Raw genomic sequence first — 14,282 nt, 5'->3', positions numbered from 1 at the left:
GTCCCACATCGGGCTCTCTGCTCAGTGGGGAAAGTGCTTCTTCCTCTCTCTCACTGCCTGCCTCTCTGCCTACTTGTGATCTCCCTCTGTCAAATAAATAAATAAAATCTTCAAAAAAAAAAAAAAAAAAAAAAAAAAAAAAGAATGAAGACCCCAGGAGGTCAAACAAGTTAACCAAAATTACACAGCAGTTGCAGAGTTGGAAATGAAAACTTCTCTTTTCCATGTAAGCCTAGTATTTCCTTCTACTGAAAATATGGGAATTTTTAAAGAGGCAAAGTGATAAATTGGTGAAAGATGCAGAAGCGGCATGGAGCAGAAACTTACCTTTTGCAATAACAGTAAAAGAGTCAATGAAGAAACAGATGTGGACAAGGTTCATTAGAATCACGCTTTTGCAAATACTGGTGCTAACAACACAAGAATGCCAACACTATCCATGGTTTCACTGTTACCATATTCTGAAGAGATAACTGGTACTCAACATAGGAGTTCCTATACCCTTTTATAAGGTAAGACCTAAACAAGAGCCTCACACTCCCCAGTTCTGCCCTCAGGAAACTCATGGCCAAAGCCACAGCCACAGCAGCTACCTCTGCTCCTTAGACAGCTGCCCCAGATCCCCAGAGCCTACCCGAGGCAGGCAGAGAAGCCAGCCACCAGTGGCCACAAGGTGAAGGGACTCCAATGAAACCCTGCCCTAACTAACACATGATGCCAGGGAAGAGAGGAGGATCTGATACAAGGAAAACATCTGAAAACCATATTAATTATAAAAGTATTAGGCAAGGGGCGCCTGGGTGGCTCAGTGGGTTAAGCCTCTGCCTTCAGCTCAGGTCATGATCTCAGGGTCCTGGAATCGAACCCTGCATTGGGTTCTCTGCTCAGAAGGGAGCCTGCTTCCCCCTCTCTCTCTGCCTGCCTCTCTGCCTACTTGTGAACTCTCTCTGTCAAATAAATAAATCAAATCTTAAAAAAAAAAAAAAAAGCATTGGGCAAGTATTTATTCCAACTACATCACAACTGACTCCTTTCATACCCATTTTTAAAACCAGGATTGAAAAACACAAGAAAAGTTGTGAAAAAAAAAATTAGGCCCTCAATGTGTTAGAGTTAAAAATATTCTGGAATGTAATAATTTGCTTGGCATTTTTTTTTCCTTTTGTAAGAACAGGAAGAAGGAAATTATCTTACTTTAGCTTATTTCCAGTAGAAATTGAAATTCTCTAAGAACATCCTTGAGAAAAAATTATCTATATAAACTACCTTAGAAAGGAAATCCCTTATGATTCAAAATAGGGATAGCTAAAAAACATATTCAGGTATAATTTTACTAGTTATTTCGTAGCACATTTTGGCTTTACATTTTCTAATGTAAAAAACCTAGACCAGAAAAAGAAATCACTTAGAGATAAACAAGCTGATCCAATTAACCCCCCCCCCTACATTTCAGAAAACCCTCCAGCTCTCTTCAGAGAGATGTTTTAAGTCAACATACATTTTGTGTAACAGTATACATTATGAAACAGTATTTTCTTATACTTTCTAATCAAGAATGCTTGAGTAAGTGGAGTACTGAAATAAACAGAGAACCTTTAATTCCAATCACATACTCACCTCTTCTTTTTTCTTGGTTATCACAGCAAATACTTTGGTCTGATTGTCTGTATCTTGTGATAAGCGATAATGACCCAATAGAATTGCATCAGTTCTAAAAATTAAAAAGTACAATTTAAGTCCAAGTCTATTAATCAGTTGTTGCATGTATTTAAATAATTTAGGAAGTAATGTGTTCTAATAGCGGTTACTCAACTTGCCCGAGGAGAATCAGCTAGGATGTGAGTAAACCTAGTTTGCAAGGGTTCTAAGACCTACTGAAGCACACTCCCTAGGCAGAGAGCCCCAGGCACCAGTGTTTTTCCTAAGGGCCCCTGCAGAGTGCTGTTTTCATCAGCCAGTACTAAGTTAAGGAAGCACTGGATTACATTAACCTGCAAGTAACCACAGAAAATGTGAACTGGACAGACAACTACAGAAAAATACCTAGTATTCCTAGTTCTTAAGCGAGGAACAATGGACTGGGGCTCCTCAGGGGTTGTCAACACCATCACAAGGCCATCAGGGAAGAATCTTATGTACCTGTGTAAAAAGAAAAAGAACACCAAAAAACACCACACACACACACACACAGTATAAAATATGTCCTTGTTTCCTGGCACCTAAACCTGTTCACTGCTGTGAAATCAAATCAGAAATACCATGGGCCAAAAAACCGGCAAAACAACATTAAAACAAACATGACTGGCAACCCATGAGGCTAGAGAAAAAGAAGTGAAACAGTCTATTATTTTTCTTAGAGGGAACTGTCAAACTTTCAGTTTTATTCCTGAATAAAAATAAATATACCTCCGTTAAAACTGTTTTTTTTTTTCCCTAAAGCACTAATTAAGGTCAAGAGTATGACCTAATGATCATACACAGTAGTTCACATGTCTCCTTATTTCTCAAGGCTAGTAACATCTGCTGGACAGTATGGCTGAAAGAGCACCAGCTAAGTGAAAAGGCAAATGAATCCCACCAAAAGCAAAAAACAATGAAGAGCTCTAAAATGTAAAGGGATTCTTCAGTTTAGAAGCTAGGAGGAATTAAATAATTTGTATTAACCTCTTGGTTCTTTGAGTTCAGTTCCTGTTACAAAGCTGGAGAAAAATACTGAGGGTCATTTTGTGGATAAGTGTGAAGGCCACAAACAGCTGCCCAGTAACTAATGAACTAATACTTGGAGAGAGAGAATTTTTCACTCACTCAGTTTACTACAGTTGTACCTGTAATATTCCACTTGGTGCCAGGCTCTATAGAAACCATCAAGAGACTGTTCCCCTTGACGAATATATGTCGTTTTACTGATATACACTCCTATAAAAACAAAGTTTTGAGATTTTTTTAGTTTGGGGTTTTTTTTTTTTTTTACAGTTAAAATCAACTAACATGTTTCCAGCTTTATTTTTATTGTGGTTTCCTTTAAGAATGATTAAAGTACTTAGATCTGTTACAGAAAGTTAAGACTGTGTACTTATCAAAATCAACATGCTAGACCACTATTTCTCCTAAGTTCTGAAGAGTTCAACTTACCATCAAACCGAACACGGGGCCTTTCTAAAAACATCTCCCTCCAGGATGTGTACGGAACAAGCTTAATACAGCTTCTGCCCCAAACTTTCAAGCAGGCCAAACGCCATATCTCAGGGTCTCTAGGTAATAAAAGCATAACATCAACTTATAAAAAAGGCTAAGTCCCTAACCGCAGAAATACTTCTGCAAGAATTTGATGAGCACCTGCAAGGCACTGACCAGGGCTCTGGAGACAGACAAGGCAAAGGCCCTGCCTTTCCTGGTGGGAAAGCAAACCATACTAAGAAAACAAAAGTTTCAGATAGTGTGCTCAGTGCAAAAACAAATGAAGCAGGGTAAACAGGCAAGGACAGCTAAGGTGGGGGAGGAGAGACTACTTCAGGCACAACGACAGGGAAAGTACCTGGGCAGAAGCCATAGCAAGTGCAAGGCTCTAGGTGGGAGGGTGTCTGGTGCGTTCGATGAGGACCACATGGTTGTAGCTAACTAAGCCAGGTTCATAGGCTGCATGACTGGAGGGGCAGTGAGGGGCTTACAGGCTATTTAGTGACATGGATGCCACTGAAGAGCTCTGAGTATGATTTAGGCTTTCTAACTCTGGTCTGCTCTCTGGGTGCTCTAGGGGTGTAAGAGGGGAAGCAGGCCACTGCCATAATAACCCAGGCCGGCTGTCATGGGCAGAACAAGAAGGGTCCCTGGACAAGGGGGAAATGTCAAATTAAAGATCTATTTTTACGGTAGCATCAACAAGACTTTGCTATGGGATTAGTGTAGAAAACTGAGTTTTATTTTGTTTTTTTTTTAAGATTTTATTTGAGAGACAGAGTAAACGAGAGAGAGAGAGCACAGCAGCAGAGGGAAAGGGAGAAGCAGGTCCCCTTGCTGAGCAGGAAGCCTGACACAGGGCTAGATCCCAGGACCTCAGGATCGTGACCTGAGCCAAAGGCAGACAGTTAACCAACCGAGCCAACCAAGTGCCCACAAAGGATATATTTTTATGTAAAATATCCATGAAAGATTGCCAGTCTCAAATCATTTTATACTAAACTATGATTATTCTTCACAAAGCAGTATTTTAAAAAGTATAGGATAACTTCTGATGGGCCAAAAGAAAATGCTAGTGCAATCTAAAGTTAAGTCATTACCACGTAATGGTATTTATAGAGTTACTGTGAAGATGACTCAAGTTTATTTTCCTAGCACAATTCTTTTTCCAAATCAGCTAGGATAGCATGCAAACTGCTCTATGGAAGTAATATGTGTGACTACATCTGCACCCCGGAAATCCACTGTACTCTGGCCTTTAAGGGCTAGGTGGTTTGAGGAGATCACATAAATACAGCTTAGGCAAAACCATCCATTCTAAGTTTTTACTGAATATCTATCAAGTTTCTTTATCGAAACTGGCAAAAGACCGTAATTCTTTCTTCACCCCTGCCTGAGTTGTTTAAAGATGAAGTACCTGGCACAGATATAGAATCCTCTGCACACCTGCGACAGCTGCTCTAATGACCTGAGGTCCAAGTCGCTCGACACCACCCATCGGAAGATGTACATTAGGACCTCCATCGGCAACACTGCAAAGAAAACATCGTCCCTCCAGCGACCCTCCTTGGCCATTGGACGGTCTCATTCTCGGGCGCAGGCAGCTTCACTACTCCCAGACTTTTTGAATCACAGTCTCAGTATGACTCAGTAATAACAGTTTCGGTCAAGACACAAATTTTTCTTCAGTATAGAACAGATCAGAAGCTACTTTTATAAAGCACCTTTGCCTTCAAAAGATCATTTTATCACCAAGAGATTTTAAAATAAATTAAACTCTGATATGTGTATATTTATATCTAATTATGTATGTATACGTAATCCATACTGCATTTGCTGACACTAAAACTAACTTTCATCTTCTTGAATATTTTCAAGTGTCTTTCTCTAGAAAACCCCAAAACTAAACAACACTTAACGTATGGAAAGAAAGAAACATTCATTTTTATTAAGATCTTTTTATTTATTTGAGTGAGAGAGACAGAGTGCGAGCACAAGCCAGAGGGGCAGAGAGAGAGAATCTCAACCAGACTCCGAGCTGAGCGCAGAGCCCGACACGAGGTTCGATCCCAAAACCAGGAGTCTGGACGCTTAACTGAGTGAGTGGCCCAGGTGCCCCAAACACTCATTTTTAAGTATGCAGCCTCTGGGGCGCCTGGGTGGCTCAGCTGGTTAACAGCTGCCTTCGGCTCCAGTCATGGTCCCAGGGTCCTGGGATCAAGCCCTGTGTCTGGCTCCCTGCTCAGCAGGGAGTCTGCTTCTCCCTGTCCCCTGCCTGCCTGCTGCTCCCTCTGCTTGTGCTCTCTCTCTCTCTCACTGCCTCTCTCTGTGTCAAATAAAAAGATAAAATCTAAAATAAATAAATAAAATGCAACCTCTCTCAGGCTGAAATGCCTCATGACACCTGTCTTCCTCTAATTTTCTTGGGCGGCTTCAGTAACTCAGACACCCTTTTAAATCTTCACTGAATCACGAAGGGCATCCTTGAACTGTACTCCAAACTCCTTTCTACTTCAGATTTTGAAAAGCTTATTAGTATATGCAAACAGTAATTATAACTAGCTGTCCCAACATACTCTAAACTAGAGCAATTATTTGGCTAGTTATCTGGCCCTGTAAGCTTGGAAAATTTAAATCTAAAGTGCAAGTGTGCCTCCCTGAGTTCTAACAGCCATGTACGCTTACCCGATATGTGAGTCTGATTGCTCTCCAGCTCAGGCTGACACAGTTTGAGCACAGACTCCTGGAACGTGAGCTGCTGCTGGAAGCACGACAAGAGGTCTGCCATCTTGCTGTCATCGTCATTATCTTCCATGCTGAAAAAGGAGGGAGGTGAAAAAATTAAGTGCTTTGCTCCACAAACAGAGTTTAGAAACTGATTTTTGATAGTACTTTCGAATCTGCTTTAGAAAAAATTATCTAAATGCAAACTGTCTTAACTACTTTTTTGATTTGATATAAGTTTACTCTGCCTCACAAAGGAGGGCCATACCAAATTTTTTGGCGAAAAAAGCTTCAGCCATTTTCATTCTCACCCAGGAAGAACTAGAATTTTGGATACAAAGGTTGAGATTTAATTAGTCCATTTTACTGTAGAGATTCTTGAGTTAGTGAAAAAGATAATTTCAAATGATTTTTAAAAACTTATGTAAATATATTCCATACTAATGTGACTACAATCCATTCTAACTGGATAAAAATCAAATATACAGATGTCATCTGCAGTACTTACTTACCAAGGGTTTTTCTAACAGATGTGCCTTACCACCCTACCTTGAGAGAGGAAAATATGTAATTTAAAAATCTTATTTAGCAGGGTCCACAAATCATCTATCAATCATCTAAACAAGGGTAATTCAGTGTTTAAAAAAAAAATCTGCCTTTAATTTTTGTTGAATTAACCTTAAAAGCGATCAGATGTACAAAGCAGCTTCGATGAGAATAAGGTCTGAAGACCAAGAAGGGCTAATTATACCACAAGAAAGGCACATGTGGCAGAGGCTAGATGGGTACAAGCGCTGCTCTACCAGCACTTCACAGAAGGCAGAAAACAAGAAAACCAGGAGAGTGACTTTCAGGGATTATTAGACCTGATAAGAAAAAAACACCTTTATCCTTCAAGAACTTTCACTGCATCTGGGCGTGTACAAAGGGATGGGAGAGAAAAGAAATGCTTCTTTGACGTTTTTAATAAAGCCTTTCTCAACAGCACCTGCACTATTCATCAAACTGGCCGAGAGCTGGGTCTAAACGCCCGCCAGAGTATAAAGAGGCTTAGAAAAAGCCCACAATTCATTTTGAGTTTCAACTACCTCACACTATTAAATTTCATTTGGTGAATAACACCACTAGCCTCCAAGTTTAGACAGTTAAGACTAACTTCACTGTGATATTTTTATTATCCAAAGCTTGAGTGTTAATACTGCAAGCAGTTAAAAAAAAAACACTGGCAATGAACACATGTTATCCATAAAGGTAACTTCTTTTTACCTCATGATGGAGGTAATACCGTAACATAATGGTAGTATTTGATTACTAAAAACACTATTTTCCTATGTATTGCTCATTTCTAACCTGACACTCTCTCACGGGTAGAGAGACTCTCCTCTCTCTAATATCAGCAAATTGAGCTTCTGGAGATAGATTAAGCCAAAAACCAATTTTTTTATAATTGGCTTGCAAATCTTTTGATCTTTATCCATGTAAAACTATCAATGCCGCTTTATGACTTTGATGCAAGAGGCATCTATCCATAGAAACATGGCTTCTATCCTGCACCTGGGCTTTTAAACAAACATTGTCTTAACAATGTCCTCCCGGATACCTTAAGAGAATAATAAAGTCTTGTTATAATTCAGCATTTTCTTAATAAAATGAAAAACCTTTAAAAAAAAAATGTGTAACTTCAAACATATCAAAAAGGAGAAAAACTAGTTTGATAAAACCCCATGTACCCATCACCCAATTTCAACCATTAGCAATATTTTGTCAGCTTTGGCCTAATTATATTTTAATAAATTTGACTTTTTAAAATAGGTTTCAGGAAGGTGAACTGTGTCTTTTAATTTACTTTCAATAATCACTGCTTTTATTTAAAAAAAAAAAACTCTTGCCACCTTATCTTTGTTGTATCTGTTGAAAATGTGCATTTCTTTATTTTAATCTTAACATTTCCCTAACTAAAAACAATTTCTACAACTTTATAAACAAGTCTTTGTGCTAAAGACTATATAATTTAACAGAATTACCACCATCTTCTTACCATGTTAAGAGTCAACAGGGCAAAGACGCTTAACTTTAACAAACTCTATGTATTACTGTCTATCGAATTATATACGCACTAGCTGTTTCCAACGCCATCACCATCTGGAGACCGGGTATAAGTAATCTTGAACTCTATATCAGGTACAAGTTGCATAGCCCTACGATAAAACTTGATGGCTAAAAGAAGAAATAAAGCTAAATTAGCTATGACCACACATTTTTTGTCATTTCCTTTGATTACCTATTAACTGTGGTTTAATTTGGTAACTTTCTTTACAAACAGCCAAATTCCTTTTTTCTACATGCAGTAGTAGTTCAGTGAACAAACTTATTTCCAAGTCTTACTACTCAGAAATAACCTTTCTTTTTTCTAAAGCTAACACATTATAGCAGCTTAAGGACTGTTAGCCCTTCCCACCTTTTCCCTCAGCCTTGTAGTTAGAAGCGATCTTATGTGGTTGTCTTTCTTCACACTTTGGAAATGCAATTGCTGTAAACCCAAGAAAAACACTTTTAAGCAGCCTTTTGTCTCTAGGATGCAGAGTTAAGGATAATCAAATGCTTCCTACTAGGTAGAAGAAAGACTTTTTTAAAAAATTAATCTTCAAATCCAATTTCCTTTAGTCCAGCTGCCTATTACTTAGCTAAATAACATTTAAAACCTATTTTCTTGTAAGTTCTTGGCCAGGTGGTTTAGAGCTATGGTATTTAGCAATCTCTCCCACAAAGCTATACAACAGAACTTGAGACTGCAGAAGCCAACCAGCTCTTCTTCCCACAGACAGACTCTATTCAATTCAATATATTCTGCTGTGTTCTGTTACTCTGGGTAAATTACTGTACATTAAATGGAGATGAGACTCTTACAAACTAATGAAGACTGTGGAGGGATCTCACCATTTGGGCTCTTTTAATATCTGAGTGAAAATATCACTAGAAGAAACTTGCGAGTAAAATGCAGTAATCCTGAAAATGTTATTTTGAGAACATTTTCAAAGTGATTCAAGCACAAGCATTTTTCCCATGCCCCAATTATTAGCTTTACTATCACAAAATGGAAGCCTACTTACACACCTAATACAGTAAAATACCCCACTGCTCTGTTTGTTTATGCATTTCTAATGGGTTAATAAAAGAAGTAATTAAAAGAGGTAAATAAAAGAGGTAATTAAAGCTGAGGGGTAATTTCTTAGTGTAAAATGTGAACTACTAAATACGTATATGCTCCAGAAACTATCTTTTATATTCCCCTCCTCTGAAGTAATTTTCACCCATTAAAGAATACACTATTTTAAAATGATAAACAGTTATTTTTAAGACCTTAATATAATGAAGAATTAATAAATACTAAAACCTAAACATAGACCAATATGATGATGGTTCACAGCGATATTTTTTGAAAAGAGGTTATAGAGAAATACAACATTTAGTTTTGATTTGGTAGAAAACAATTTTAAATATAGGGAGACTGATGTCTACATACCAAATATATTCTAGTTAAAAAAAAAATTGTTCAGTAACTAAGAGTTGTTATTAGAATTGTCATGACATATGATCCTGGACCCTGAGTTTTTTTACCTTCATAGAGAGCTCCATTCTGTTCTTCTTCTACTGCTTTTAGGAAGAGTTCTCGAGCCTATAAAAATAGCGAAATGGAATTTTTGAAAGTCTGTTTTAAAAATGAGTACGCATGGCATTACAGCCTTTCTAACACAAGGGCCAGAATGATTGGACACCCACAGGCAAAGTAATGAGCCATGACCTAAACCTCACATCTTACAAAAAAATCAACTCAAAAATGGATCATGGACTTAACTGTAAAATAATAAACTTATAGGAAAAAGAATTCTTTAAATCTTGGAGACCTATGGCTGGGCAAGGAGTTCTACTTGATCCAAAAAACACAATCCACAGAAGGAAAGGTTGATAAACTGGAATTCATCAACATTAAAAACTTTGGCTCCACGAAATACCCTGAGGATGAATGTAAGCCACAGGCTGAGAGAAAGAATATAAGAGCCATTTACTCAACAAAAGACTGTATTTAGAATAAAGAACTCTCAAAACTCAACAAACACAGGCAGTGCAATTAGAAAAGACAATAGATTATACAGAGAGGAGAGAAAGGTGGCAAAACATGGAAACATAAAATGGTGCCGCCACCCTGGAAAACCCCTGGGCAGTTTCTTTTAGCCAAACAGGCACTTACCATACAACCCAGCAACTGCACTCCTAGGCCAGAGAAATGAAAACTTAACATTCATGCAGAAACCTGCACCTGAATATTCGTAGCAGCTCTATTAATCACCAAACACTGGGAACAACCCAAATGTCCTTCAACTGGTGAATAGTTCAACAAACTGGGGTGCACCCATACCATGCAATACCACTGAGCAATAAAAAGGAACAAACTACTGTTATAAACAAACCTGGATGGACCTCAGGGGAATTCTGGTGAGTGAAAAATGCCCATCTCAGAAGGTTATATACTGGAGGATTCCATTTTTGCACCATTTTTTTTTTTTAAAGATTTTTTCTTTATTTATCTGACAGAGATCACAAGTAGGCAGAGAGGCAGGCAGAGAGAGAGAGGAGGAAGCAGGCCCCCTGCAGAGCAGAAAGCCCGATGTGGGGCTCGATCCCAGGACCCTGGGATTATGACCTGAGCCGAAGGCAGAGGCTTAACCCACTGAGCCACCCCGGTGCCCCTGCACCATTTTTTTAATATCAAAGTTAACAGAACTGGAGAAGAGATTAGTGACTGCCAGTGGGAAGGAATGGTCAGGGAGTGGGGGACGGGAGAGAACTACAAAGGTGCAGAAAGAGGGAGTCCTGTGGTGCCACCGCAGTCCAGATCTTGATTGTGGTGGTGGTTACAGGAAGCTACACATGTACTATTTATATACATGCACATAAAAAAAGTGCTTACAAATCTGGGAGGTCCGAATAAGCGCTGTGCATTATACCAATGTCTATTTCCTAGCTTCTGATATGGTATGGTACTATAGCTATGCAAAGTATCACGGCTGAAGAAGAAAGGGTGAAAGGTGCATGGGGCTTCCCTGCACCTAGGTTTCTGTAATTATTTTCAAAATAAAAATTAAAACAAGATGAATATGGAAGTTTTTAGTTATCATGGTAATTTCAATTACTTAATGCCAGATTGCTTGTAAAAATATTTTGTGTAAACATGAGCGCCTCTATGGAACAGGAAAAATGGAAAGTGTAATGTGCCTATGTCATGTAAGTACTAAAAAGAGGTTTATTCACCAGGTTTCTTAGACAGCATGCCAAATATTTTCAGTGTAAGCACTTTCAAAGTTTTCCAGAAGAAGGAAATAATTAATGCATCATTATACATTGGTTCTACTCAAAATGTAACAAAATACTGCTTTAAGACCTTTGCAAAGGTGTTAACAGTTGAACAAGTTTTTTCTCCTTTTTTAGCATCGAACTTTTGGAGACCAAATGAATCTTAGCCATCTATAAATTGCCAAAGACAGTTCTATGAAGACACTGTACCTCTAGAAAGAAGCCTGTGAGGAATGGTGGTATCATCCAAAGCACCTAAAAGTAGTAGTGAAGGATGGACACACCAGTATACTTCTGCACATGAGGAAAAGTTTTATTTCATAAGGTACGTGCTTATGTCACCAGAATACAATTACAATGATCACTTATTTACGACTCTAAAAACTCTCATGTATAATTGAAAAAAAAAAGTTCCTTTGTCACAATGTCCATAATACTTAACTTTTCTTCTTTTGCCAGTTCTTGCTTTCCTTTGGTGTCTGGTGCTTTCAGTAAAGAGCCTTTTGATGCTCTGCAAGGCCGAGTTTCTAAATTGCTAGAGCCTACACCTGGAGCAAGTTCAAACATCCACTGAGCTCGGAACATCTGGAGCTGTGCCTAAGGAAAGAAAAGGACTTTAGGGCTCATCAAGGAAGAGCAGCTCAACCCCGGACAGTTTATCAACAGGCCCGATATCAATTTCCATATAAATGCATACTTAAGACTAGGAAACATGGTCTTTTAAATTACTAAATCAATATCCATTCAACATGTTACCTTCTAAAATACTGTTCTGCTTAAATCTTCGAAAAAAAAAAAAAATCATGAAAAGTTGCCTGATTGTCTATATGGGAAAAATCTAATGGTATCAGAAAACCAAGCTCTGGTTAGAGTTGGAAAGATAAGCCATCTCCTAAGGGCTGAACATAAAAGCTTTCAAACATTTGTTTACTTGGAATACATCATCTACTAGACGTGGAAAGTACTGTTAATAATTCTGTGGTTGAACCCTAAGTCTTTCTTTCAAAAGGATTCTCTTTTTTTTTAAAAGGAACTATTTTCTCTAATATATGTCATAAAAAATTCTGAATATAGAAACTGAAGTTCCCCAGTGTGGTGGACTCTTCTGTGCTGCCCAGATCCCTTCAGGAATGAAGGCACTGATCTGCCTGAATGCTGGGACTGCTACAGAAACAGCCCTCAGCTGTCAGCCCATGTGGGCATGGCCTACGCAAGATCACGCCTCTTCCCAGGCAATCGCTACCCAATGACTGATCAACAGCTGATAAAAGTGTGAAAGGCTCTGGTTCCACCATACTCAGAACTCCCACAGAATTGGCTGAGGCAGTCCATTAAGACGGTACAGCAGCCAGACTTCTCCCTCTGCCCACTCTGGCCTCCTCCCTCTCCCTCTTCCATACATGTAGATCCCAAAAGAACTCCCTAGTACACTTTCCTCATCATAGTTTCTACTTTAAAGTCTGTTCTCTGGGATCCCAACTTGAAATACTCCTTCTCCCAAAGAAGGCCGTTATCAATACAACTGTGTATATTATTCCTAGTTTGTTTGTTTTTTTTTTTGAAGAGGCATATATAAAATATGTAAGTTTTAAAAATAACTTTTCTTGCCATTCTGAACAGTTCTGGTTCCCACCCACCTGCTTCTAACACAAAACAGACACATTTGCTCTACAGAATCTTTAGTAAACACTGAATATCTGCTAGATGATATATTCCAAATAAGTATTACAAAGCTTGTAAATTCAGTAAGATACACTAATGTAGCTACAATGAATATTTTTCTATTTTAATGCACAAGGATTTGCCCCATCCTATTAAATGACTGCAGTTATTTCAGTGTATGAATGTACCATTACTTAATACAAATGATGGATATTTAGGTTGTGGTCTATTTTTTCATATAATGCTATAATAAACATTCTTGTACATTTATATTTACTCAGTTTCCCCATCATTTCCTTAAGATTAATTTTCTAGAAATAGAATTGCTTGATCAGGGGCGTCTGGGTGGCTCAATCAGTTAAGTGTCTGACTCTTGATTTCTGCTCAGGTCATGATCTCAGGGTTGTGTGAGATCCAGCCCCACATGGGGCTCCTCAATACTCAGTGGGCAGTCTGCTTGAGATTCTCTCTCCCTCTCTGCCCCTCCCCCTAACTCACACGTGCATGTACCCTTATTCAAAATAAATAAATCTTTAAAAAAGAACTGCCTGATCAAAGGAAATGTATGTTTTTCATCTTGTTCCATGTTGCTAGTCTGCCCTCCAAAAAAGCTGTAGCAATTTACACTTCATGTGCACTGCTTGAATGTCCTCAAAGACTGGACAACAAAGGGCACTGTTCACCAATCTGATTAAGAAAAATCTCAGTGTAGATTTAATCTGTATTTTATAAATCATGAGACTATCTCTTCAAATATTTAATAGCCATTTATATTATTTTTTCCATTAGTTGTCCATTCATATCTTTCTATCTTGTGTCATTTGTATTAATTTATAAGGATGTTCCATATACTAGGGGTGGGTTTCAATCCTCTGCCAGTACACAGTAAACAGTTCTCCTAGCTAATCATTTCTCTTGATTTATGATGTCTCTTCTATATATAGGTTTTAACTTCTAGGTGATCAAATCTGTCAATCTTTTTAAGGTGATGGGTTTTAAGTTATGTCTTATTTGGAACATTTTAAACTCATATATCGAACCTCATAACAGCAATTACTATCTTCAGTGTGAGCACTTTCAAAATTTCCAGAATAAGAAAATAATTTGTGCATCACTACACATCTGTTCAATGGAAAATATAACAAAATACTGAATTAAGACCTTTGCAAAGGTGTTAACATTTGAACAAGTTTTTTCTCCCTTTGGGCTTCTGCTAATAAATTCAGAGGCATTGACCTTTTAGAAACCAAGTGAATCTCAGGGGTCCATAAATTACCAACAACAATTCCACGAAAGTCACGTATCTGTAGGAAAGCACCCATAAGGAACCTGTGATACTCTGGTATCATCCAAAGCACCCAGAAGCA

At 38.2% G+C, this 14,282-nt stretch overlaps 1 protein-coding gene across 1 annotated transcript in view; it reads right to left on the bottom strand.

Annotated features, from left to right (window-relative positions):
• Window positions 1-14,282, bottom strand: part of FBXO9 (F-box protein 9) — a 37,983-nt gene that overhangs the window by 8,936 nt on the left and 14,765 nt on the right. The window contains exons 3-11 of the mRNA XM_045071066.1: window positions 11,695-11,850; window positions 9,520-9,577; window positions 8,019-8,118; window positions 5,863-5,993; window positions 4,595-4,709; window positions 3,133-3,251; window positions 2,826-2,916; window positions 2,044-2,139; window positions 1,618-1,711 (exon numbers count right to left, since the gene is read on the bottom strand). Of these exons, the coding sequence (XP_044927001.1) occupies window positions 1,618-1,711; window positions 2,044-2,139; window positions 2,826-2,916; window positions 3,133-3,251; window positions 4,595-4,709; window positions 5,863-5,993; window positions 8,019-8,118; window positions 9,520-9,577; window positions 11,695-11,850 (960 nt within the window). The remainder of the gene's footprint in view (window positions 1-1,617; window positions 1,712-2,043; window positions 2,140-2,825; window positions 2,917-3,132; window positions 3,252-4,594; window positions 4,710-5,862; window positions 5,994-8,018; window positions 8,119-9,519; window positions 9,578-11,694; window positions 11,851-14,282) is intronic.

The sequence above is a fragment of the Mustela putorius genome, unplaced genomic scaffold, assembly GCF_011764305.1.
Source record: "Mustela putorius furo isolate JIRA1106 unplaced genomic scaffold, ASM1176430v1.1 tig00003983_pilon_pilon_pilon, whole genome shotgun sequence".
Classification (NCBI taxonomy): Eukaryota; Metazoa; Chordata; class Mammalia; order Carnivora; family Mustelidae; genus Mustela; species Mustela putorius.
This window is presented reverse-complemented; position numbering and strand designations above follow the sequence as displayed.